At 43.0% G+C, this 24866-nt stretch overlaps 1 protein-coding gene across 1 annotated transcript in view; it reads left to right on the top strand.

The window, feature by feature from the left end:
* LOC128684022 (uncharacterized) overlaps window positions 1–24866 on the top strand; it is a 319563-nt gene that overhangs the window by 157593 nt on the left and 137104 nt on the right. The window contains exons 6-7 of the mRNA XM_070093438.1: window positions 2018–2131; window positions 21024–21268. Coding sequence (XP_069949539.1) covers window positions 2018–2131; window positions 21024–21268 — 359 coding nt within the window. The remainder of the gene's footprint in view (window positions 1–2017; window positions 2132–21023; window positions 21269–24866) is intronic.

The raw sequence follows: 24866 nt of genomic DNA, 5'->3' as shown, positions 1-24866 counted from the left end.
GTTATGAGGATAACAAAAAGATTAGGTGATGAAAGATTGAATATCAGATTGGAGGGAGAGAGTATGGAGGAGGTGAACGTATTCAGATATTTGGGAGTGGACGTGTCAGCGGATGGGTCTATGAAAGATGAGGTGAATCATAGAATTGATGAGGGAAAAAGAGTGAGTGGTGCACTTAGGAGTCTGTGGAGACAAAGAACTTTGTCCTTGGAGGCAAAGAGGGGAATGTATGAGAGTATAGTTTTACCAACGCTCTTATATGGGTGTGAAGCGTGGGTGATGAATGTTGCAGCGAGGAGAAGGCTGGAGGCAGTGGAGATGTCATGTCTGAGGGTAATGTGTGGTGTGAATATAATGCAGAGAATTCGTAGTTTGGAAGTTAGGAGGAGGTGCGGGATTACCAAAACTGTTGTCCAGAGGGCTGAGGAAGGGTTGTTGAGGTGGTTCGGACATGTAGAGAGAATGGAGCGAAACAGAATGACTTCAAGAGTGTATCAGTCTGTAGTGGAAGGAAGGCGGGGTAGGGGTCGGCCTAGGAAGGGATGGAGGGAGGGGGTAAAGGAGGTTTTGTGTGCGAGGGGCTTGGACTTCCAGCAGGCATGCGTGAGCGTGTTTGATAGGAGTGAATGGAGACAAATGGTTTTTAATACTTGACGTGCTGTTGGAGTGTGAGCAAAGTAACATTTATGAAGGGATTCAGGGAAACCGGCAGGCCGGACTTGAGTCCTGGAGATGGGAAGTACAGTGCCTGCACTCTGAAGGAGGGGTGTTAATGTTGCAGTTTAAAAACTGTAGTGTAAAGCACCCTTCTGGCAAGACAGTGATGGAGTGAATGATGGTGAAAGTTTTTCTTTTTCGGGCCACCCTGCCTTGGTGGGAATCGGCCGGTGTGATAATAAAAAAAAAAATATAAGTTACATTTCTAATGACATATAAGTTACATTTCTAATGACATATAAGCTACATTTCTAATGACATATAAGTTACATTTCTAATGACATATAAGCTACATTTCTAATGACATATAAGTTACATTTCTAATGACATATAAGTTACATTTCTAATGACATATAAGTTACATTTCTAATGACATATAAGTTACATTTCTAATGACATATAAGTTACATTTCTAATGACATATAAGTTACATTTCTAATGATTTTACCAACGTATAATTGAAGTCAAATGGAAATAAAACACAGTTTAACTCTTACTGGAAACTTCCTTCTATAAAACCTAAGTGTTGATCTTTTTTAATGTATTATATATATGAAACAAAATTGAAAGTGCTCTTCCAGTAGTTTTTAATAAGTAAAGTGATCCACATTAGCAAAAGTTTTAAGTATAACAGTAACTGTTTTCATTAGATATCTAATACGTCCAGTGGTTGTAGCAGTAGTAGTAATGATATTAGTAGTAATAGTAGTTGCAATAGCAATAGTAGTAGTAGTAATAGTAGTTGCAATAGCAATAGTAGTAGTAGTAATAGTTGCAATAGCAATAGTAGTAGTAGTAGTAATAGTAGTTGCAATAGCAATAGTAGTAGTAAGAGTAGTAATAATATTAGTAGTAGTAGAAGTAATAGTAGTAGTAGTAGTAAGAATATACTACTACTACTACTACTAATAATAATAATAATAATAGTGCTGGCCGCCTTATAAATTTTTATCTTAAAATCACGTTAATAAAAGTTTGTCAAGGCTTCTTTCCATTACTTTTAGTACACAACTGTACATCAAGGTTCCCAGAATCCTCGATCTATAAGTAATTTCATAATTTTATTTAATAATGCCTGCTGAAGTTGTGTTTGTGTGTGTGTGTAACTATGTGTCTCGACCCCTGCAACCACAACTAGGTGAGTACAACTATGTGAGTACAACTATGTGAGTACAACTATGTGAGTACAACTATGTGAGTACAACTAGGTGAGTACAACTATGTGAGTACAACTATGTGAGTATAACTAGGTGAGTACGCGCTGAGTTGCAAGTTTTAAAGTCTAATCTTGTTGTTGCAGGTGACGTTGCACGTAGCGTACGTCCACGCCTTCGTTAATCCTGCGTTGTTCCTGGCACTCCACAAGGGGCTACGCAAAGCTGTCACCGACATCATGTGCTGTCACTGTTCCTCGGTAAGTGCTGTTGCTTTCTTGGTGACCGTATTGCTCTGCTGCTGCTACTACTTCTGCTGCTGCTACAACTTCTGTAGATGCTGCCGCCGCTGCTTCTACTTCTGCTGCTGATCCTGCCGCTACTGCTGTTGTTGCTGCTGCTGCCGCTGTTTCCGTTGCTACTGCTACTACTGCTGCTACGTCTGCTGTTGATTCTGCTGTCTTACTGATATTTCTGTTCCTTCTGGTTCTGCTTCTCCTTCTCCGTCTCTCCTTCCTCTTCTTCCTCCTCCCCCACCTCCTTTTTCTCCTCCATGGTAAGTGCGTCCTGTTTTTTGGTACCTTAAACCCTCTCCTGCTGCTGCTGCTGCTACTACTGCTGCTACTGCTGCTGCTGCTGCTGCTTCTGCTGCTGATACTGCTGCTGCTGCTGCTTCTGCTACTGCACTTCGCCGGTAAGTACCGCATGCTTGGTAATTCGTGTTATTGCTGCTGTTGCTAGTACTGTTATAGTAGCTGTTGCTGCTGCTACTTTGCTGATGCTGCTTCTACTGCTCCTCTTTGGTGGGTGCTGCCTGCTTGGCAACCTTCACCCACTTCTGCTGTTACTTCTGCTGCAGTTCCTCAGTAAATGCTACCTACAAGGAAACCCAATAACTCTTCTGTTGCTGCTGCCGCTGCTGGGTTTACTGCTGTTGCTGCTGCTTTTTGAAGCTGCTGCTGTGGCATCTGCTGCATTTTCTCTGGGAGTACTTCCTGCTTGTTAACAATGACTTCTCTTCTCCACCTCCAGTTACTACTCTAAAGATTTCTCTTCTTTCTTCGTCTTTTCCGACTCCTTCCAAAAATAATCGTCTTTATTCTACTTCTCGTTCTTCTGATTTTCCTCCAAGAATTCCCCGTTCTCTTTCTTGAATCTCTCCTCCTCCTCCTCCTGTAGCTCTTACTTCCTTATCCTTAGCTCTTTCTTCATTATCTCCTCCAACAAGAACCCCAACTCCTTTTCATACGATTTTTCCACCTCTTCAGCTTCCTGCAACTTGTCTTACCCCATCGGTTTTAAATCCGCCTTTGAGGTGGACACTTTTGATAATATTCTGTTGTGTTGGTGAAGGAAATTTAGGATTTCGAGAAAATTTTTTTATTTCTTTTGGGGAATTGATTGTTTTTCCTACAACCCTAAAAGATTTTCATTTGGGTGGTATTTTTTATAGGTATTCTTGGATTCAGAATTACATAACTGCTTTGTCATCTTGTTTGTTTGACTTTCACGTTCATTAATCTATAATTATTGATAAAATATTTTATCTGACGTACATAATTCTTCAGATAGTGGAGGCTTTAGCTAAATATGTTTGTTCGTACTGTAAAGATTTGTAGAACATACTTAATAGTGCTAAGATTGCGCTTCTTCAAATTTTACGTATTAGGATAATTTTTTTAAATATATGAATAGCTAAAATTGCAAAACTTGTCACTATGCGACAAAATCTATGTCCTTAAAGCCTAGCCAAAGTGATTGGAACACCTAGTCTTTCTTACCCCTCTGTGTCTCTCTCTATCTATAACCTTTCAACGGTTCTCTCTCCTACTTCTGTCCTTCCTATCTCTATTTTTGGCATCCCACTTACGGTCTAGCGGAAAAGAAATTGCTAAATTAGAGTTTAAGACCAGGCTGGGCAGTTTTATAGGAATTCTTGTCGATAGTCATACACATTACTATCAGCACAGAAACATTACACTCATTCCTACGAAACAAAAGCAATACGGCTTTCAGTTCCAGGAGAACTGATAATTTCGGTTTCTATAGGAGAAGAGAGAGTAATATTAACTTAAATACCAGCTTTGGGGAAGTTATTCTCTTCTGAGAGTAGTAAACTGCGAATGGAGTCAAATTTACTACATCCCCTACAACAAAGTCCTTTTATCCCTCGTAAGATTATCAATCTGGAGCGTGTTTTAAGAGCACAATTTAGTCTCTGTCTAGATTAGAGAGAATTAGACTGCATGTGCAAATCACAACATATATGTGTTTGGTTGCAAGTGGTAGGTTTAGTTTGCCTGCTTTGGATTGTATATTGTAGAATCTGTGGTCATCTCTGAGGCTTCTAAGTTAATTAACTGTTATCAATTCTTTTCAATAGTTTATTGTTAAATTATGTTTAGACTTAATAACTCACACTTCTAATGGCTAAATATCATTTATATTATTATAGTTATGACTAGTCATATTACAATAAATATTATAACTTATATCTTGTCCACTAACTTGTTGACTAACTTAATGATGCTGCCTTTGATTGAGTTGATACTCTGCCACCAACGAGAACCTCAGATGACCAAAAGCTCCAGGTGCGGGTCGTCATATGACTAACACCCACTTCAAGAAACACTTACCCTGTTTCCTGACAAACCTAACCTAACCTAACCTAACACCAGCGTCAAGAAACGTTTGTCCTGTTTCCTGACAAACCTAACCTAACCTAACCTAACACCAGCGTCAAGAAACGTTTGTCCTGTTTCCTGACAAACCTAACCTAACCTAACCTAACACCAGCGTCAAGAAACGTTTGTCCTGTTTCCTGACAAACCTAACCTAACCTAACACCAGCGTCAAGAAACGTTTGTCCTGTTTCCTGACAAACCTAACCTAACCTAACCTAACCTAACACCAGCGTCAAGAAACGTTTGTCCTGTTTCCTGACAAACCTAACCTAACCTACCCTTAAGTATGGATTATTTTTAATATGACTTTCAAAATAACTACAGTAGCTTAATGCACTTAACACTTGGAGTCAGCTTCTGTGGTCGGGATTTTCGGCATGAACGATGCATTTCGTTACACCTTTAAATGATGATGGCTGCATCGACCACCACACTGACAAAAGTACGGCTGAGCGTATCCTTGTGTTCGAAAATTAATGTGGTTCCAGGAGAAATCTTTGTGTGCCACTCGACACGAACCTGGTTAGTCACTTTTAATAAAAATGTGCGTAACGCTGATAATGTGGTTATTTTACCCACTTGGAGTTGCGTAGTCTTAGTTACCATTAAAAGCAGATTACTGATTTTATTTCAAATTTAGCCACAATTTCGTAAAAAATGCTTCTGTTATATAATAATCTTGTTACGTCTGACTCAGCAACTCCTGTCTGTACCTTAAAGCGTTCTAAGTAACATAATTCCCACTTTATAGAGTTGATTTTTGTCACATTTACTTGGCCTAGCATGCTCTAAAAGGTATATTTCTTTTAAGTTTAATTCAGATCGTAGAAATTAGCAAACTGTCTGGGGTTAAGAAATATGTAAATTCAGAGGGTGGAGGAGGGGTTATTAAGGTATTCCGTAGCTCCATTGCTACCTCACTCATTTCACACACTGAGGTCTATGATTCGATCCCCAGTACGGGTGGAAACATTAGGACGTACTTCCTTAAGACACCTGCTGTTAATGTTCACCTAGCAGGAAAATAGGTTCTTGAGTGTTAGTGGACTGGTGTGGGTCGCATCTGTATACCTTGTACATGTACCTGTAGAAATAAAGATTATTATTATTAGTGTAAGGTGGTTTAGGCATTTAGTGTGGCTGGAGCAATATAGGATGACCAAGAGGGTGTGTAGGTCCTAAGAGAAAGGAGAGACGAGCTGGGGTCATCCCAGGAAGGAGTGGAGGGAGGTGATAAAGGTGGTAGGCATCTGAACATCCAGCAGATCTACGAGCATGTTATATTGAAATGAGTGAGTTACAAGAGATTTTAAGGACTTGCTGTGCTGTTTGAGTGTAACCACTGTTAAATTTTTGGGGAAGTCCTAAACCCGTAGCACTTGGGAGACTGCGAAGTATTCAGGTACAGATCCTTTGCTCACTCTCGAGTGCTGTGTTCACTCTCCGACCCACCTTTCGTGTGGGGCGGAGAGTGAGCACAACAATATGAGCCTATTCAGAGAAACTTGCTGGCCAGTCTTGCGTCCTGGAAGTGGGAAGCAAAGAACCTGTATTCTGAGGTAGTGGTACAACTGTAGATAAATGGTTCAGAGAACCTACAAGTGTTGTAGATCGTGGGTCATTTAAATTGTAATGTCTCTCTGGCAAGACATGTATTAAACGAATAATGATGAATATTAATATTCTTTCGTTCACTCTTTTTTGGTGGGAGATGTAAGTTTTATCCCTTTACCCCTTACCCCTTTACCCTTTACCCCTTTACCTATTTACTAAGAGATTACAGAAACTACGGAACAGGTGGGATTCGAACCCATGGCAAGTGAGACCTAAAATTCACTACCCGTTCTGTGGTTTGTTTCCCATCGCGTTGTTACGATTTCGTGAGTCGAGAGATTATAGAATCATAACAGTTAAAATAATAAAAAGGCGTAAATTGAAAATAACCAGAATTACTAACTTCTGCTATGCAAAAATAATTACGATACAAACAAGAAAAATAATCCAATCAGAAGCAAGTTATGAATAATGAAAAATTTAATGCAACCAACGAATACACATATAAAATAAATATATTGATTCTCGACAGTAGTTGATGATCAGTTGTCAGAAACAAAGAACTCTCTCAGGGGGTTAATATGGAGTGGAGTACCTCGATGGAAACACAATATCCCTTGGCTTGGTCGGTAGCGCACTCGATCTCCGATACTGGTGGAAACTTTGGGTATGTTTCTTTATACTTGCTGCCCCTGTTCACCTTGCAGTAAGTAGGTGTTAGACGACTGGTGTGGGTGGCATCCTGGGGGATGATAGGTGATAATAATGGCTGGGGCTTTGAAATGAGATGGGATGGGATAACAGTTTTAGCCTATAAAACTGATTTGTGTAAACAAAAAAAGTATTAAGATACTGAAAGGGTGAAGATCCGCCTCACAGCTGTGGGGGGCGAACAACACAGACATCTTGGGTCAGAGGACATCTGGAGAATAATGAAAAAAATACCAAACCATACCACGGGTGGGGTTAAAACCCACTGTCAGAGAGTCTCAAAACTTCAGACCGTCGCATTGGCCACCGAGACTCTCTGATCGCGGGTTCTAACCCCACCCGTGGTATGGTTTGTTTGCAATCGTGTCATTACGATTTCGTGAGAGAATGATGAAGTTTTACATCAGTAAGAGATGGCAGCTTATAACCCAAATAATAGTTGAGAAATATCTGCGAGATTTTTCGAGTTATTGAGACAGCTGTTATGGGTTATGTGCCGCTCACAGGAGGGGTAATGGTGCAGTTAAAGCTGGCTCTCACACATGTGGCAAGTTGATGAGAAGATAATAACCATTCGCAACCACAGTAATGGAAAGTGTGCCCATAACCCACACCTAGCACAGCTGACCCAACCTTTAGCTCCATTGCTAGCGCACTCAGCTCACATACTGTGGTCAGTGGTTCGATCCCCAGTACGGATGGAAACATTAGGGCCTGTTTCCTTAAGACACCTGCTGTCCATGTTTAAGTATCAGTAAAAGTTAAACAGAAAGGCATATAAGGACGAGATTACACCTCGCGGTCAATTTACAACACCTGACCTTTTTTTGATGATATAAGTGGGTAGTCACGGACCTGGGTGTTAACCGACTCTTGTGGGTCGCATCCTGGGGGACAAAATTGACCTAATTTTCCCGAAAAGCTCTGCGTTTAAGGGATACATTAACAAGACGATGGTTATGAAGGCTGTTGAAGCATCCTTTATTCACAACTTTCCTTTTATGAATCTTAGTCGTGGTTTTGTCTCTGTGAATGTCTTCCTTTCTCACTACATTGTCAAATGCTCCAAACTTCAGAACACTCGTGACTTGACATGATGCTTTCTTCTCCTCCTTCCTCTTATCAGTTTTGTCCTTATTTCGTTGTTTGTGTTTCTTTTCCTCTGCTTATTGTATTCTGTCCTTCAGTTTTTCCTTGCTGTGTTTTAGGTCCTACTCTTGTGGGGCCATTAGCTCTCATGCAGAGCTAATGGCCCCACTCCTACTACTACCCACTCCTACCCACTCACCACCCACCCTACCCACTCCACCTCCCACCCTACCACCCACCACTACCCACCCACCCTACCACCCTACCCTACTCACTGCACACCCCACTACTACCCACCCCTACCTACTACCCACCCTACCACTGCACACCCCACTACCACCCAATCCTACTACCTACCCACCCTACCCACTGCACACCCTACTCCACACCCAATCCCTACTACTACCCACCCTACCACTGCACACCCTACCTACTACCCATCTCACTACTACCCACCCCTCCCACCTATCCCACCCTACTCCTACTACTCCCACCCTACCTACCACTGCACTCACCCTACCACACCCACTCCCCTACTACCCTACCCACCCTACCTACTACCCACCCTACCTCACTGCACACCCTACCTACTACCCACCCTACCCTACCTACCCACCCTACCCACTACTACACACCCCTACTACTACACATCCCTACTACTACACACCCTCATCCTACTACACACCCTACTACTACCCACCCACCTACTACTACCCACCCTACTCCACTGCACACCCTACTATACCCACCCTCCTACCACTACCCACTCCTACCTACCACCCATCCCTACTACTACACACCCCTACTACTACACACCCTACTCACTACCCACCCTACCTACTACACCACCCTCCTACTACCTACACACCCTACTACTACCCATCCCTCACTACTACACACCCTACTCACTCCCACTACCCTACCCCTACTACACACCCCACCTCTACTACCCATCCCCTACTACTACCCACACCTACTACCACCCTACCCTACCCTCCCACTACACACCCTACTACTACCCACCCTACTCCACTACCCACTCCCTACTACTACCCACCCTACCTACTACCCACTATCTACTACTCCACCCACTCTACTACACACCCTACCACTACCCTACCCTACCACTCACCCTCCTACTACCTACCCTACTACTACCTACTACCCTCCACTACCACACACCCTACCTACTACACACCTCCCTACATACCCACCTACTACTACTACACCCTACCACTACATCACACTACCTACCACCCTACCCACTACCACCCACCCTACCTACCACTACACCCCACTACTACTACACCCTCCCCACTACCACCCACCCTACTACTACACACCCTACTACTACCCTACTACTACCACCACCCTACTACTCCCACTCCTACTACTACTACCCACCCTACTACTACACACTACTACTACCACCCACCCTACCTACTACTACCCACCCCTACCTACTACACACCCTACACTACCACCCTACCACTACCACCCACCCTACTACTACCCACCCTACTACTACACACCCTACCTACTACCCTACCCTACTCCACTACACACCCCACCTACCACCCACCCTCCCCTACTACCACCTACCCACCCCTACTACTACACACCCTACTACTACCCACTCCTACTACTACCCACCCTCCTACTACTACCCACCCTACTACTCAATCCTCACCACCCAATTCCCTACCACTACCCACCCTACCACTCCACCCTACCTATCCTAACTCTACCTACCCACCCACCCTACCTACTCACCCTACCACCCACCCTACCTACTACCCTACCCACTACCACCACCCTACCACCCACTACCTACCACCCTCCACACCTACCACCTACCCACTCCACCCTACCCCACCCACTCCTACCCTACTACCCACCACCTACTACTACCTCCACCACCCTACACACTGCACACCCTACCTACCACCCACCCTACCTCTACTACCCACCCTACTCCACTGCACACCCTACTACTACCCACCCTACTACTGCACCCACCCTACCACTGCACACCCTACCCACTCCATCCCACTACCACCCACCCTACCTACTACTGCACACCCTACTACTACCCACTCCTACTCCACTCACCCACCCCTACCTACACCCACCCTACCCTACTACCCTACCCTCCTACTACTGCACACCTCACTACACCCACCCTACCTACTAATCCCACCCCACCTACCACTACCCACTCCACCCACTACACACTACTACCCACCCTACCTACTACCCTACCCCTCCCTACTACTACACCCCACCTACTCTACACACTACTCCACACACCCTACCTACTCACACCACTACCACCCTACTACCTACTACTACTCCTACCTACTGCACATCCCTACTACACCCACCCTACTACCACCCACCTCCATACTACTACTCCACCCTACCCCTACCTACACTACCCTACTACTACACACTCTACACACCCCTACCCACCCTACCCACCTCCCACTACTACCCATCCCTACTACTACACACCCTACTACTACCCACCCCTACTACTCACACACCCTACTACTACCCACCCTACTACTACACTACCCTACTACTACCCACCCTACTACCACCCACCTCCCACTACTACCCACCCTACTACTACACACCCTACTACTCCACCCACCCTACCTACTACCCACCCATCTCTACTACCCTACCCTACCCTACTACCACCCACCCCACTACTACCCTACCCATCACTACTACCCACCTCCACTACTACACACCCTACTACTACACACCCTACTACACACACCTCCTACTACTACCCACCCCTACCACTACCCACCCTCCCTACTACTACACACCCTACTACTACCACACCCTACTACTACCCATCCCTACTACTACACACCCTACCACTACCCACTACTACTACCCACTACCACTACCACCCTCCACCCTCTACCTACTCACCCTACCCTACCTCTACCCTACTACCCACCCACCCTACTACCCCTACCCACCCTACTACTGCACACCCTACACTACCCACCCTACTACCACCACCCTACTACCACTGCACACCCTACTACCTACCCACCCTACCTACCTACCCACCCTACCACTGCACTGCCCCTACACTACCCACCCTACCTACCACCCACCCTACTACTGCACACCCTACTACTACCCATCCTACTACTACCTACCCTACTCACTGCACACCCTACTACTACCCACCCCTCCTACTACTACCCACCACTACTACACTACCCCACTACCTACCCACCCTCCTACTACCACCCACTCCTACTACCTACCCACTACCCTACTACTACACACACCTACTACCCACCCTACCACTACACACCTCACACACCTACCCTACCCTACCCACCACTACTACACACCCTACTACTGCACACCCCTACTACTACCCACCCCTACTACTCCACCCTCCCCACTCCACTGCACACCCTCCACTACTCACACACCCCTACTACTACACACCCTACCATCTACCCATCCTCCCTACCACTGCACACCCTCACTACTACCCACCCTACCTCTACTACACACCCCTACCTACTACTCCCACCCTCTACTACCCACCCTACCTACTACTGCACACACCTACTACCCTACTACCTACTACTACCCACCCTACTACTACACACCCTACTACTACACACCCTACCTCCACTACACACCCTACTACTACACACCCTACTACTACCCATCCCTACTACTACCCATCCTCACTACACACACCCTACCTACTGCACACCCTACCTCACCCTACCCTCCACTACCCACCCATCACTACCCACCCACCCCTACTACCACACACTCCCACTACTACACACCCTACTCACTACCCACCCCACCCTACTACTACACACATCTACTCCACTACCCACCTACTACTACCCCACTACTACTACCCATCCCTACCACTCACCCTACCACCCACCCCTACTACTACCCACCCCTCCTACTACTACCCATCTACCACTGCACACCCTACCTACTACCCACCTCCCTACTACTACCCACCCCTACCTACTGCACCCTCCACTACTACCCATCCCACTACTACACCCACCTCCCCTACTACTGCACATCCTCCCTACTACCACCCACCTACCTACTACCCACCCCTACCTACTGCACACCCCACCACTACCCACCCTACTCCACTACTCCCACCCTACCTACTACACACCCCTACTACTACACACCCCTACTACCTACCCATCCCTACCTACTGCACACCCCTACACACACACCCTACCTACTACCCACCCTACCTACACACTACCCTACACTACCCACCCTACCTACTACACACCCTACCTACTACACACCCTACCTACTACCCACCCTCTACTACTACACCACCCTACCTACTACCCACCCTCCACCTACTACCACCCACCCTACCTACTACTCCCACTCCCACTACCTCCACCCTACCCACCCACCCTACTCACTCACCCACTCCCCTACTACCACCCACCCCTACTACTGCACACTCTACCTACTACCCACTACCCTACTACTCCCACCTCCCACCCCACCTGCACACCCTACACTACCCACCCACCACTACCTACCCACCCTACCTACTGCACACCCTACCACTACCCTACCCACTACTACTACCCTACCCTACCACTGCACACCCTACTACCTACCCTACCCTCACTACTACCCTACTACTACCCACTCCTACTACTACACACTCCTACTACTACCCACTCCTACTACTACCCACTCCTACTACTACACACTCCTACTACTACCCACTCCTACTACTACCCACTCCTACTACTACCCACTCCTACTACTACACACTCCTACTACTACACACTCCTACTACTACCCACTCCTACTACTACACACTCCTACTACTACCCACTCCTACTACTACCCACTCCTACTACTACACACTCCTACTACTACACACTCCTACTACTACCCACTCCTACTACTACCCACTCCTACTACTACCCACTCCTACTACTACACACTCCTACTACTACCCACTCCTACTACTACACACTCCTACTACTACACACTCCTACTACTACACACTCCTACTACTACCCACTCCTACTACTACCCACTCCTACTACTACCCACTCCTACTACTACCCACTCCTACTACTACACACTCCTACTACTACACACTCCTACTACTACCCACTCCTACTACTACAATTACGTCAACCAGTCCTATTCTACTACTATTACTAACACTACTATTGTCCCCTCTTAAGCTCTGGCTTTAATAATAATAATAATAATAATAATAATAATAATAATAATAATAATAATAAAATTATTATTATTATTATTATTATTCTCCATGGGGAAGTGGAACAGAATTCTTCCTCCGTAAGCCATGTGTGTCGTAAGAGGCGACTAAAATGCCGGGAGCAAGGGGCTAGTAACCCCTTCTCCTGTATATATTACTAAATGTAGAAGGAGAAACTTTCGTTTTTCCTTTTGGGCCACCCTGCCTCGGTGGGCCACCCTGCCTCGGTGGGCCACCCTGCCTCGGTGGGCCACCCTGCCTCGGTGGGCCACCCCGCCTCGGTGGGCCACCCTGCCTCGGTGGGCCACCCTGCCTCGGTGGGCCACCCTGCCTCGGTGGGCCACCCTGCCTCGGGGATACTGCCGGTGTGTTGAGAGAAGAAAAGATTATTATTATTATTATTATTATTATTATTATTATTATTATTATTATTATTAATATTATTAATATATAAAACCTCAAGTGAATTAGGTCATTTATTATTATTTTTTAAATTGGTGTAGTTTAAAGGGTGATTTATATATTAGGTCAGGGATTATTTATTTCGAAAACACAAAGATGAATACAGTAGTACAATATATCAAAGATTATGAATCTCCTGCAGCTCCTCTGAATCTGGAGACGAGCCAAGTATGAAGCAACCACACATACATATATCTATGTATTCGTACCGAATAATCCAAACCACAGGAGAGTTAGGCGTCATGAGCAAGGGTGTTATGTGCCGAATAAGCAGACTGAAAATTTGTTGTTGTCTTAAATCTGCGAAAATCAATCAAAACATAGCGTGTATATATATATATATATATATATATATATATATATATATATATATATATATATATATATATATATATATATTATTCCTCTCCAGAACTGAACTGGGGACCCTCATCCTCAGAGAAGACAATAAACGTACCTCAGGGAAAATTCGAGGTTCTCCTCGGAGCTGTTCCAATATTTTCTTCTCCTACCACCCTCTATATTCTATATTTTTTGTGAACTTTGTTTATAGACAGAATACACTGATAAAAATACAAAGGGGAATACATTGGTACTATACATCAAAGATTATGAATATCCTCCAGCTCCTCCGAAGCCAGATGCGAGCCAAGTATGCAGAAATCATTTTCCCTCTGGATGGCCACGCTGAGGCGCTGGAACATGAAAGTGGCTGCTCTCGGGTGCCTGGTGGTGCTGATGAATCTGGAACCCAGTTCTTTAAGGAAATGTGTGGGGTTTTTCCCCAAGATCCGAAGGTTTCTGATCCCACAGGGACAAACAGAAGCTCTTGGCTTATGTCTCTACGCTTGCCGATTTTGTACTCCTCCCTGTGATCAGCAGCTCCTCCCTGTCGCCCGACACTATAACGGATGTATGTGTCAGCCAGCGTCGACACCATGCTGAGAGCTTGCTATTCTTCCAAGGATAGATGGTAATCCCGTAGGGGTGGATTACAAGGTTGTGAGTATTGTTGGCTGCTAGTGATCAGGGTTCTCTCTCGGCTGGGCATCCAACTGTTGTTGTTGACTTCACTGTCTTGCGTGCTAGCCCTTGGTTTTGGAGCAGTTAAGACCATGTAAATCATATTGGTCGACTTGCACATAGCCGCAAATGCACGTATATTCCGTGTGAATTGGGGCAGCAAGGCGGAAAGCCACTAAGTACGGAGGGTCTTAGGATCGAGCCGTGTTCCAATGGCCGAAATGGGAACTGTTTGGAGGAAGTCCCCGGAGTGATATGCATTCACAGCTTGGAGATGGCCAGTCTCCCTGTCTGATGTTACATCCCTAAGCATGTTGGCAAGTACCTTTCCAGCGATGGGGCCATCCCAGCTTGAGTGTTTATAGGCCAGTGCTGCACTAGATTTTGGTGCTGGAGCAGCGGGAGTCTCCCATTCGATAACACAAATTAAATAAATAGCAGAATTTAGCTAAAAACAAATTACATCTCTAATTTTTCTCCCGTGTATATCTTCTCTTGCAGTATTTAGGCATTGTCTTACTTTATCATTTTATTGTGATTTTGAAAGGCGATGGAATAAAGCAGAGCTTTCCTTGCCAATTTACATAGACCTTTCATGTTCCACAGTCATAGAAAAATATTTACGTCCGGTTTTCCCTATGTAGGTAAAGTCACAGTCAAGGCAAGGGATCTGACGTGCACCTCGTTTCTCATAAATTGTTGGTCTCACAAGTTTTTTTGAGAAACAGTTTTTGTATATTATTAGGATGAGAGAAAATTTGGTTGGCTATATGTTCAGTTTTTCCTTGTATGCCATTATTAAAGGAGATGTTTAATTTTCGTTTGGTGTTTTCCTTAGGAGTCTGAAGAATTACCCTAAAATAGTTTGAGTTATCTTTGACTCTGCCAAACTTGAAAGAAATCATAAAAAAATAAAAAGAGTGTAATATGAAAATAGCTAAAACATCGTTCCAGTAACACAGGTATTTACTCACCTGACCTTAAGGATGGTAGTTAGGATGCGGCTGGATTCCTCGGTTTTGGCCGACTTGTATAGAGAGGATTTAGAATCCGGCCGCATCCTAACTACCATTCACAGATCAATCAAAGTGTTACGGTACGTGAACGGCACTTTAATAATCTTACCCACAGATTCCGACGTGCATAATATCCTCGATACTATCAGCAATGGAAGAAGAAAATTAAACCCAGTATGTATAGATATAATTTTACACACAGGTGAAAACAGATTCTCATTTAAGATTTTTCCAAAAAATCGACATAAGTTTATATTCCAAACGCAACATCAAAATAAACGAGCTAAGTCCGTGGGCTTCTTTACATTCCTCCGTCCCCAGTCCCTAGAAAAAGTAATGTTAGTATATTACTAGTCTTTTCAGTTGGCAGCTGTTTCTCCTACACTTCTTTATCTAATGCAGGAAGAATGCTACACGTATACTCAACAGAATGGACTCTAACCCATCAGTAGAAGAAGCTACCAGATACACCATGGTACTAGTCAGCAACATGGACTCTAATGTGGCAAACCCACTTAAAGACTGGCTTAAATAATCTCTATCTCCTCGTCGTCTATCAAAAACTTAGTACAGAAACATATGAGAGACTCTGCTACCATAAAAATTAAGTAGAATATGCTGTTAAATCATTGGAAATTAGAATTTAGAAACAAATGTACGTCTGCAATCTGAACGACCACAACAACACTTCTTGTGCAGCTCAGGAATGATTGTGGACACCTGATAAATGGAATGCAACTCGCTTAGTCGTCCGTAAAAGTTTTCAAACGAGGCTTAAGTGCATGAGAAGCTGCTTAATTGCCACCACCGACACAATTCCAGTAAAATCCGGAGTCTTCAGTCTTTTCAAACTTTTCGCCTCTTACTGACACCCACTTACTGAAACTACCCAACCACACCATCGTCGTATCATTTCTCCCAGACCACAAGAAACAGCTACTATTGGCGAAATGTTTTTTTTTAATAAGAATTTTGAACTGTATATAAGTGTTTTATCGTAACTGTGGAAACATTTCAAACATCGACCGAATCAACAAAGATACTACGTGTGTACTGGGGACTATATTAATGCAATATTTCAACACTTGTTTACTGTAATCCCCATAGGACCATTCTGTAGATTAAAACATTCGTGACTGGTGATGAACACGGTACTTCCCTTCCTTATTGACCCTCGTCGACATGTTTTAGCCCAGTTAAACAGTTTAATATGGTGTACAACCTAGCTTCGTTTGGCCAGTTTAAGCCTAACCACTTAACGGCATTGTCTAAACCTCAGAACTTTATTTTGCACATGTCAAACAAAAATGATGTAGGACACATGTATATAAACACACACAAAAGCTGATGAATATGACACAGCGAAAAACTTGCTATACTTATTTAGGAACGTTTTGCATGCACAGTAGCAGTTTTTATCAGTGTAAAACAGAGACTCGATGATGAAGAATTTACAGTGAAGCGAGTTGCAGAATTGGAGTAGTGCAGCGGTTGAAGACATCATAACATGTAGGAAGGACCCACTACTGAAAGTAGGTTAGCCCCATAAGACGGGCATCAGTTTACATCTTCTACAACTCCATTGCTAAATTAATAGCCTGGCTTATTAGCTTAACTTGCTTCCACTAGTGGGTTACACTTATATGTCACAATGGTTTCAAATTCTTTCTCTGGCTCCATTGCATAGTGTCTGTCCTCGTGCTTCTATATAGACAGATATAACCTGCACATGCAATACGCCTGTTAGTAAAAATAACCAGGTATAGTACGTGTGTCTAATTCATCATGATGCTGATAGTACAGTTTCATTTACTGAGATACATCCAAGATAATTCTTGAACAGGGCTCCAGTTATCTTACTGAGGTTAAATTAGCCTTCAGATAAGGCAAAATATGAAACATAAGGGCAGTTTGGTTTCATCAAGACAATTCCTGAAATGTAAATCATCTTGCTTAATGGCTAGACAATAGAGTTGTAACTGACTTGGGATTTCGTAATGTAACGATTGTAAACAACACAGAACTGGCTGGAGCTGTTTACATTCGTGTTATTACGATTTCTCGGGTTATTTAAAATGGCTTTCAAGGTACCTGAGAAAGATCCAGCCACAGCTATGATAGTGTGAGATTCGTCACGAGGAATCCATTTTAACTTTCCCAGTGTATATAGAAATACACCTACTTAGGTAAATGTTGTTAGGCCGGAATGGTAAGTTGGTTAAGGCACTTGCTTGTCAGTTACAGGATTGACTAGTGTTATGGAATTTATTCTACCGGCCTCTCTTACCGTTTTCCTCCCTCGAGGAATGGATATGTCACTATGGCAATTGACACCTCATTTCAGAAACCGTGACATTCTATGTATCACCCTTGTTGATATATCTGAATCTTCCATGACTCGATGTTAAGAGATTAAACCTCAGGCCTTAGGGCCTTGAATTTCCGTATGTCTTAATGACCGACATTCTCACATGTCTAAATAATACTCAATTAACACTCATTACTAGCCATCATTTGCAACCTAAACCTTAGGAGGCCAGAGTCCCTGGCGTAGCGAGTTTGAAAGCCAGGGGCAAGCATTCTTGACTAAACTCAGAGTAGGACACGCAGCTGCGTCCTGTGGGGAGCACACAGGGAAGGGCCCCTAATGCCCGTCAGATGAGTGATCGTTACTTTGTGATGTTATCCATGCGTGGTATATGTTGAGAGAGAATATCGTCCATAAGGATATGGGTGACATTCAGATATAACGACTGCTCATCATCTAGCAAGACAGAAGTGAAAGGGTACCTAGTTCCACTACTCAGAATCGTCAGGCAAATTGAACCCGTGGCCCATAAGTCCATTTTCCCACCTTGTGTAATGGACTGCAATCCATTATCTAGTGTAAGGTAGGTAAGGACACAATGTAACCAAAGTGGTCAGCCATATCACTGATTAAGTGTGTTGGATATCTCGGCCAAATAATGCAACAGGCACCTGACCTCATCAAGGATATCAGATTGGCAAGTGGCCAGTGTCCAGTATACTACTAATAACAGTATAAGGGCGTGGCTACATGTTCAAGCTAGTTATGGGATGGCTGGTATCTAGTGCGGATTAGATTCACGATGTGATTATTTAATTGGTGTTAGATAAGAGCAATCTTTTCGACAAAGTAGTCTTTTAAACCGGATGTGGTTCTATGTAGCAGCATGGTTCCATGAACTAGCGGTGTTCCACGAACCAGTATGTGTTCCATAGTTATGGCTCTATCCGTACTGGATGTTGTTTTCATGGAACTACCTTTTATAGTCATATCTGACCAATGTGGTTCTGTGAAACATCATGGGCTCATGAACCAGCAGTTGGCCCACGAGGTGCACCAACGAACCAATACACAATGAATGTCATAATCACTGATAACGTAACCTGATTGTGTAAATTAGGTGATCTTGTGTAATTCGCTGTTATATAAGGCACATGTATGTGTGTATGGGGCGTGAATCAAAGCACTCATTGGGGATGCCTCTGCCCTCTCATGTAATGGTACTGATGGGTACTTGAGACAGAGAGACGGGAGGGTCACCCCAACTCCGTGTAGTGTGTGAAATCACATGACCCGCTCAGCAATGATTTTTTTGCTCCGTGAAGTAAAAACAGACGGCAAGAAATGGAGCCATCGTGGACTGAAAACGAAGCCACTGGAAACAAAGCCAGTTGCGGGCTCACCAAAGCCACTATTATTAAAGCCAAAAATAATTTGTTCTTACAAACATTCTGGGTCTTAAATCGAGTAACAGCAACAAATCATCATTCATAAACGGTTTCCTAGTGTTAATGGAAACCAATGTTGAAGGCTACTTTGCAGAGGTCTGAGCCTAGCTCAGACCTCTGCAACACATTCGTCATCAATTGTCATCAAAGATGTCTTAAGTTATACCATGAATTATGGAAAGTTCCTGGACTTCACCTTACGAAAGCAGACAAAGTAAATGCGATAGTAATTATGGACAAGGTAGATTATAGGTGAAAATAAGCGTGGTATAAGGAGACGGAAACTTACGCGCCTCTTAAGTATTCTATGGATATTGTTCCACTCCACATAAGAAAGCAACTGCAAAAAAATTACAGGCCAACAGCTTTAATATCCCGCATTATCATTTTTTGGAAGGGTTTTAAGAGACAGAATTACCAGTCACGTGAAATAGTATAAGTAGCACAACCCATGTCAACATGGGTTCAGAAGACGTCGCTCCTGCCTTGGAAATTCCTGGATCACTATGATATAATCGTGGATGTACTTGAAGTCAAGCGAGAAAAAGGTGTAGAATAAACTGACTTTACAAAAACCTTTGACAAATGCAGTCGTGGGGCAATTATACGGAAAATGCGCATAAAAGGAATAACTGGGAAGGTGGCCGGATGGATAATTAACTTCCTAACAAATAGAACCCAAAGAGTGATATGTATAAACAAAGATAAATCAGCGACAACCACAGTCACTTTTGTTTCTCATTTTTGTATCTGACATAGGAACATAAGATAGGGACACAAGAGGCTTGGCAGACAGTGCATGATACCTCCAGTGATGAGCATGGAAGTGCTCAGATTACCGAGAAAAAACTCAATAAGTGTTGAGGGACCACGACTCTTCAACACCATTCCTTCGCTCATAAAGGGGATTACCAACAAACCCCTAGCTGTCTTCAAGAGGGAACTCGCCAAATTCCACAAAACAGCTCCTGATCAGCCGGGATGTAGTGCATGCGTTGCACTGCGGGTGGCGGGCGCTAATAGCTTGATCGATCAGCCTAGCAGCCAATAAGCCTGGTCCTGGACCCGGGCGCGGGGGCGGTGACCTCCGCAAGTGACTCCAGGTAAACTCCAGGTGCACCTAACTTGTTTAGATAAAATATTGTGTCTCTAAAAGTTTCGTCACAGTATTTATTGGTGTTGATCATGTACGTTAGGAAGCGAGCGACATTCCATGTCCGATTTTCTATTTGTTCATTCTAACTTGGTAACTTACTCTGCTTTCGTGGATTATCTTTCCAAAGTGAGTCAGCTTGACTTGAAAGATCATTTCTACTTCGTAGGTCGCTTTATCGGAGGCCATACTTTTCTGGTTACCTTGCTATAGTGGGTCCTATTGCCTTGGCGGGTGGGAAGCGACCAACCGAACCTTTAGAATATCAAAGTGGTATTATCTGAGAGCTAAAGTGTTTGGGTTAGCCAGGATCCACCTTCACATGCGGCCATCACATACATCACAGTACATGCAGAGTCGTCATATCATAGTTGTTAAAACCAGCCCCCTGTGTTGACCTTTCATCAGGACGATCCGAGCAGCCGAGCCGAGGGACTCTCTGGCCTGCAGCCCAACATGACAGCCTCCCACTCCAGCCTGGGTGGTGGGCTGGGAGGGGGGGGCCTTAGTGGGGCTATGAGTGGTGGCCTCAGCACCAGTGGCTTGAGCGGTGCTACGGCAATGTCCACAACAGGCGGCCAGACCCTGCCTCCATATGCATCCGACGGTGATATCACTCCGCCTCCATTTTCTTCCATAAATAGACAATATCTGTGAGTATAACACTGAATGATTTATATATATATATATATATATATATATATATATATATATATATATATATATATATATATATATATATATATATATATATATATATATATATATATAGTAGAATGCAGTGCATGGATTGTTAGTTTGCATGGTGAAAAGTAGGCATTTAAATAGTAGAATAATACTAAATATGAGAAGATTCTATATACGCATATCAAGGTTATCTTGACCATATACCATCACAGGACATTTAGCAGTGAACAAAGACCTACAGTGCCAAAATGTATTGCAGGACTTCGTGCCAATACACAAGGCGGTAACGACGTCCGTATTTCAGGCCCAGGTAAGAAACTAAGTGATCCTTATACAAGTGAAACTCACAGGTGACCATTGCAGTCAGAGTCGTAAGGTTACGTGTAGAATAATGTCACCCATGTTTTCCTAACTTACTGAAAACGATAACTCAAACACCTTCGTGAATAATTCACAGCGCTTTGAAAAATACTCTTGAAATATGTGGGAAGATTTTGCTCATACAAGAATTAAACATATAAAATAATAAACAAAATATAATACTATATATATATATATATATATATATATATATATATATATATATATATATATATATACCCCTCAAGGAAGGTTCCTTGATGATGATTTAGAGAATTATCTGTGCTAGTTAGGCGCTGTATAATCCTCCGGGTTTATATATATATATATATATATATATATATATATATATATATATATATATACGTATACGTGTGTGCATACATACATATGTACATACTTATTATTATTATATATATACATATACGTGTGTGCATACATACATATGTACATACTTGCGTATTGGAGTGCGAGGCATAACAGACATTTAAGAATTAGCGCGTTAGATTTAAGCCTATTAACCAAAAAGTTATTAACACGCGTAAGAAAATTTATATCAAAGGTTAAGTTAAATTCTCTGTATACTTACATATTAATTAAAAAATACCTCTCTGTGAATATAAGGTGCTTCTCAGAATGTTTGTTCTTCAACGAAGCTTGGTACAATGTAAATCTCCAGAATTTACATTTTGTGTTTGGTAAGAGTCGACTAACACCCAGGTATTTTTTCTGTTGCTAGTTGAACATGGACAGCAACTGTGACAAGGCTGTCCCTTACTACTACTGTGTTTGATCACTGGGATTTGGCTTGTGAGAAGGTAACACTGACCACTGATACTGCGTCCATAGCTATTCAGGTGTTCCTGACCTTCCATCAGTACTCGTTGTGTCTCTACCTGACCTTCCATCAGTACTCGTGTCTCGACCTGACTGTATCTTCCTGGTCGCGTCTATTTGACTACATATCTCTGTCTACATAGACCATCATGAAATGAATCAGAGAGGTTCTTAGAAAGTAATTGAGAACTGGTCGTCAGAACAGTATCTGGAAAAGTCTGAGAAAAAAAATTAGTCTCAAGCATATCATCAGAGATAGGTTTTAAATGTTTCCTTCTTAATGACGTACTGAGAAATGAAGAAAATTAATGACATATGTATAGGATATAGTCATTATATGATTGCCTAATTTTTTTATTTCCTATAGTATTTTTGTAACTTAAGAACGCATCATTGTATAGGGTACAAATTTTCGCTGTTGTCGTACGGTAAGTAGGAAAAGATTCGTGCAGGTATTGTCATGTGTAGATGTTCTCTGGGCAAGTTTGTATAGACCCTTTCTAGATATGGTGTCTATGGGCTAACATGAGAAAACCTCTGTTATAAGGCATCGAATTTTGAACGCGTGAGTATCTAGGAAGAAAGTGGTAATTGTTGTTGGAGTGTGTAGGTGTTATGTTGCCGATATATTAAAAATGGTTTAATATTATTTTCTCTGAAATAACTAGAGTATGCTCCATCTTAACAGGTTCAGTCTTTAATGGTTGGTGCGATACATGAACAAGATAGTACTAAATATTTTTAGATTTTATAGATGCAAAATTTTCAGTTTCCTTACATAGTTTAAAAATATGTAATTGTTGGATTTTAAGCTATAGCTGTAGAATGCTTCTTCTGATGGTCTTCAAACTTTAAGTAAATGTTGAAAGTAAATATTGAGCTGTATATGCTCTAATTTGCCTGTTTTATGAAATAACTTATTTTCCTTGAAAAAAATAAAGAATGCTTCCTCTAATCGGATTCAAACCTTAAGCTCTGGCATATTATAATTAGAGGAAGGTTTGTTATATCATGTGTTATGTAGGTGTCTACCTACCTACCTACCTGGAGTCTACCTGGAGGGTATTCTGGGGATTAACGCCCCAGCGGCCCAATCCATGACCAGGCCTCCTGGTGAATCAGGACCTGATGAACTAGACTGTTACTGCTGGTCGCACGTAGTCCAACGTACGAACCACAGCCCTGCTGATAAGGTGCTGACTTTAGGTATCTGTCCAGCATTCTCTTGAAGGCAGCCAGGGATTTGTTGGTAATTCCCTTTATGGCTGGTGGGAGGCTGTTGAACAGTCTTGGGCCCCGGACACTTATTGTGCTTTCTCTCAGTGTACTAATGGCGCCCCTACTTTTCATTGGTATATTGCACGGCCTGCCATATCTTTTATTTTCGTAGGGAGTGATTTGTGTGTGCAGTCCCTTTAGGATTTTCCGGGTGTAGATTATAATGTATCTCTCTCGCCTGCGCTTCAGTGATTACAAGTCAAGTGCTTCCAAGTGTTCCCAGTAGTTAAGGTGTTTGACGGAACTTATAGGTGCAGTAAAGGTTCTCTGTACATTCTCTAGATCTGCGATTTCATCTGCCTTGAATTAAAATGTTTATGCTCAGCAATATTCCAGCCTAGAGAGAATAAGTGATTTAAAAAGGATCATCATTGGCTTAGCATCTCTTGTTTCGAACGTTCTCATTATCTATCCTATCATTTTTCTTGCTGATCCGATAGTTGCACTGTTGTTTTCCCTGAAAGTGAGATCCTTAGACATTACCACTCCCAGGTCCTTCACATTACTTTTCCTTTCTATTGTGTAATTAGAGTTTGTAGTATGTTTAATTCTTCCAGTTTTCCATAACGAAGTAGTTGGAATTTGTCTTCATTGAGCTTCATATTGTTCTCCGTTGCCCCTTGAAAAACTTGGTTTATGTCTTCTTTGAGATTTACCGTATCTTAAGTTGATACCCTCATGCGGATCCCAGTATCGTCTGCAAAGGATGACACGGTTTACATCTCTGTGTCTGATATGAGGATAAGGAACAGGATGGGGGCCAGTACTGTGCCGTGTGGAAGAAAGTTCTTCACTATGGCAGCTTCCGATTTAACTCTGTTTACCACTACTGCTTGTGTTCAGTTGGCTAGATCGATCTGCCCACTTTACCAGTTATCCCTTTAACACACATTTTGTGCACTATTACACCATGATCGCACTTGTCAAAGGCTTTTGCAAAATCTGTGTATACTACAACTGCATTCCGTTTGTCTTCCAGTGTTTCCAAGACCATATCACAATGATCCAGTACTACATCATTTGTGGTGTTCAGTATCTCCCTGCAGATGAGCAACTGTCTGACATACAGGCCAACCCCCCCCCCCCTTG

This window comes from Cherax quadricarinatus, chromosome 3 (genome assembly GCF_038502225.1).
Source record: "Cherax quadricarinatus isolate ZL_2023a chromosome 3, ASM3850222v1, whole genome shotgun sequence".
Classification (NCBI taxonomy): domain Eukaryota; kingdom Metazoa; phylum Arthropoda; class Malacostraca; order Decapoda; family Parastacidae; genus Cherax; species Cherax quadricarinatus.
This window is presented reverse-complemented; position numbering and strand designations above follow the sequence as displayed.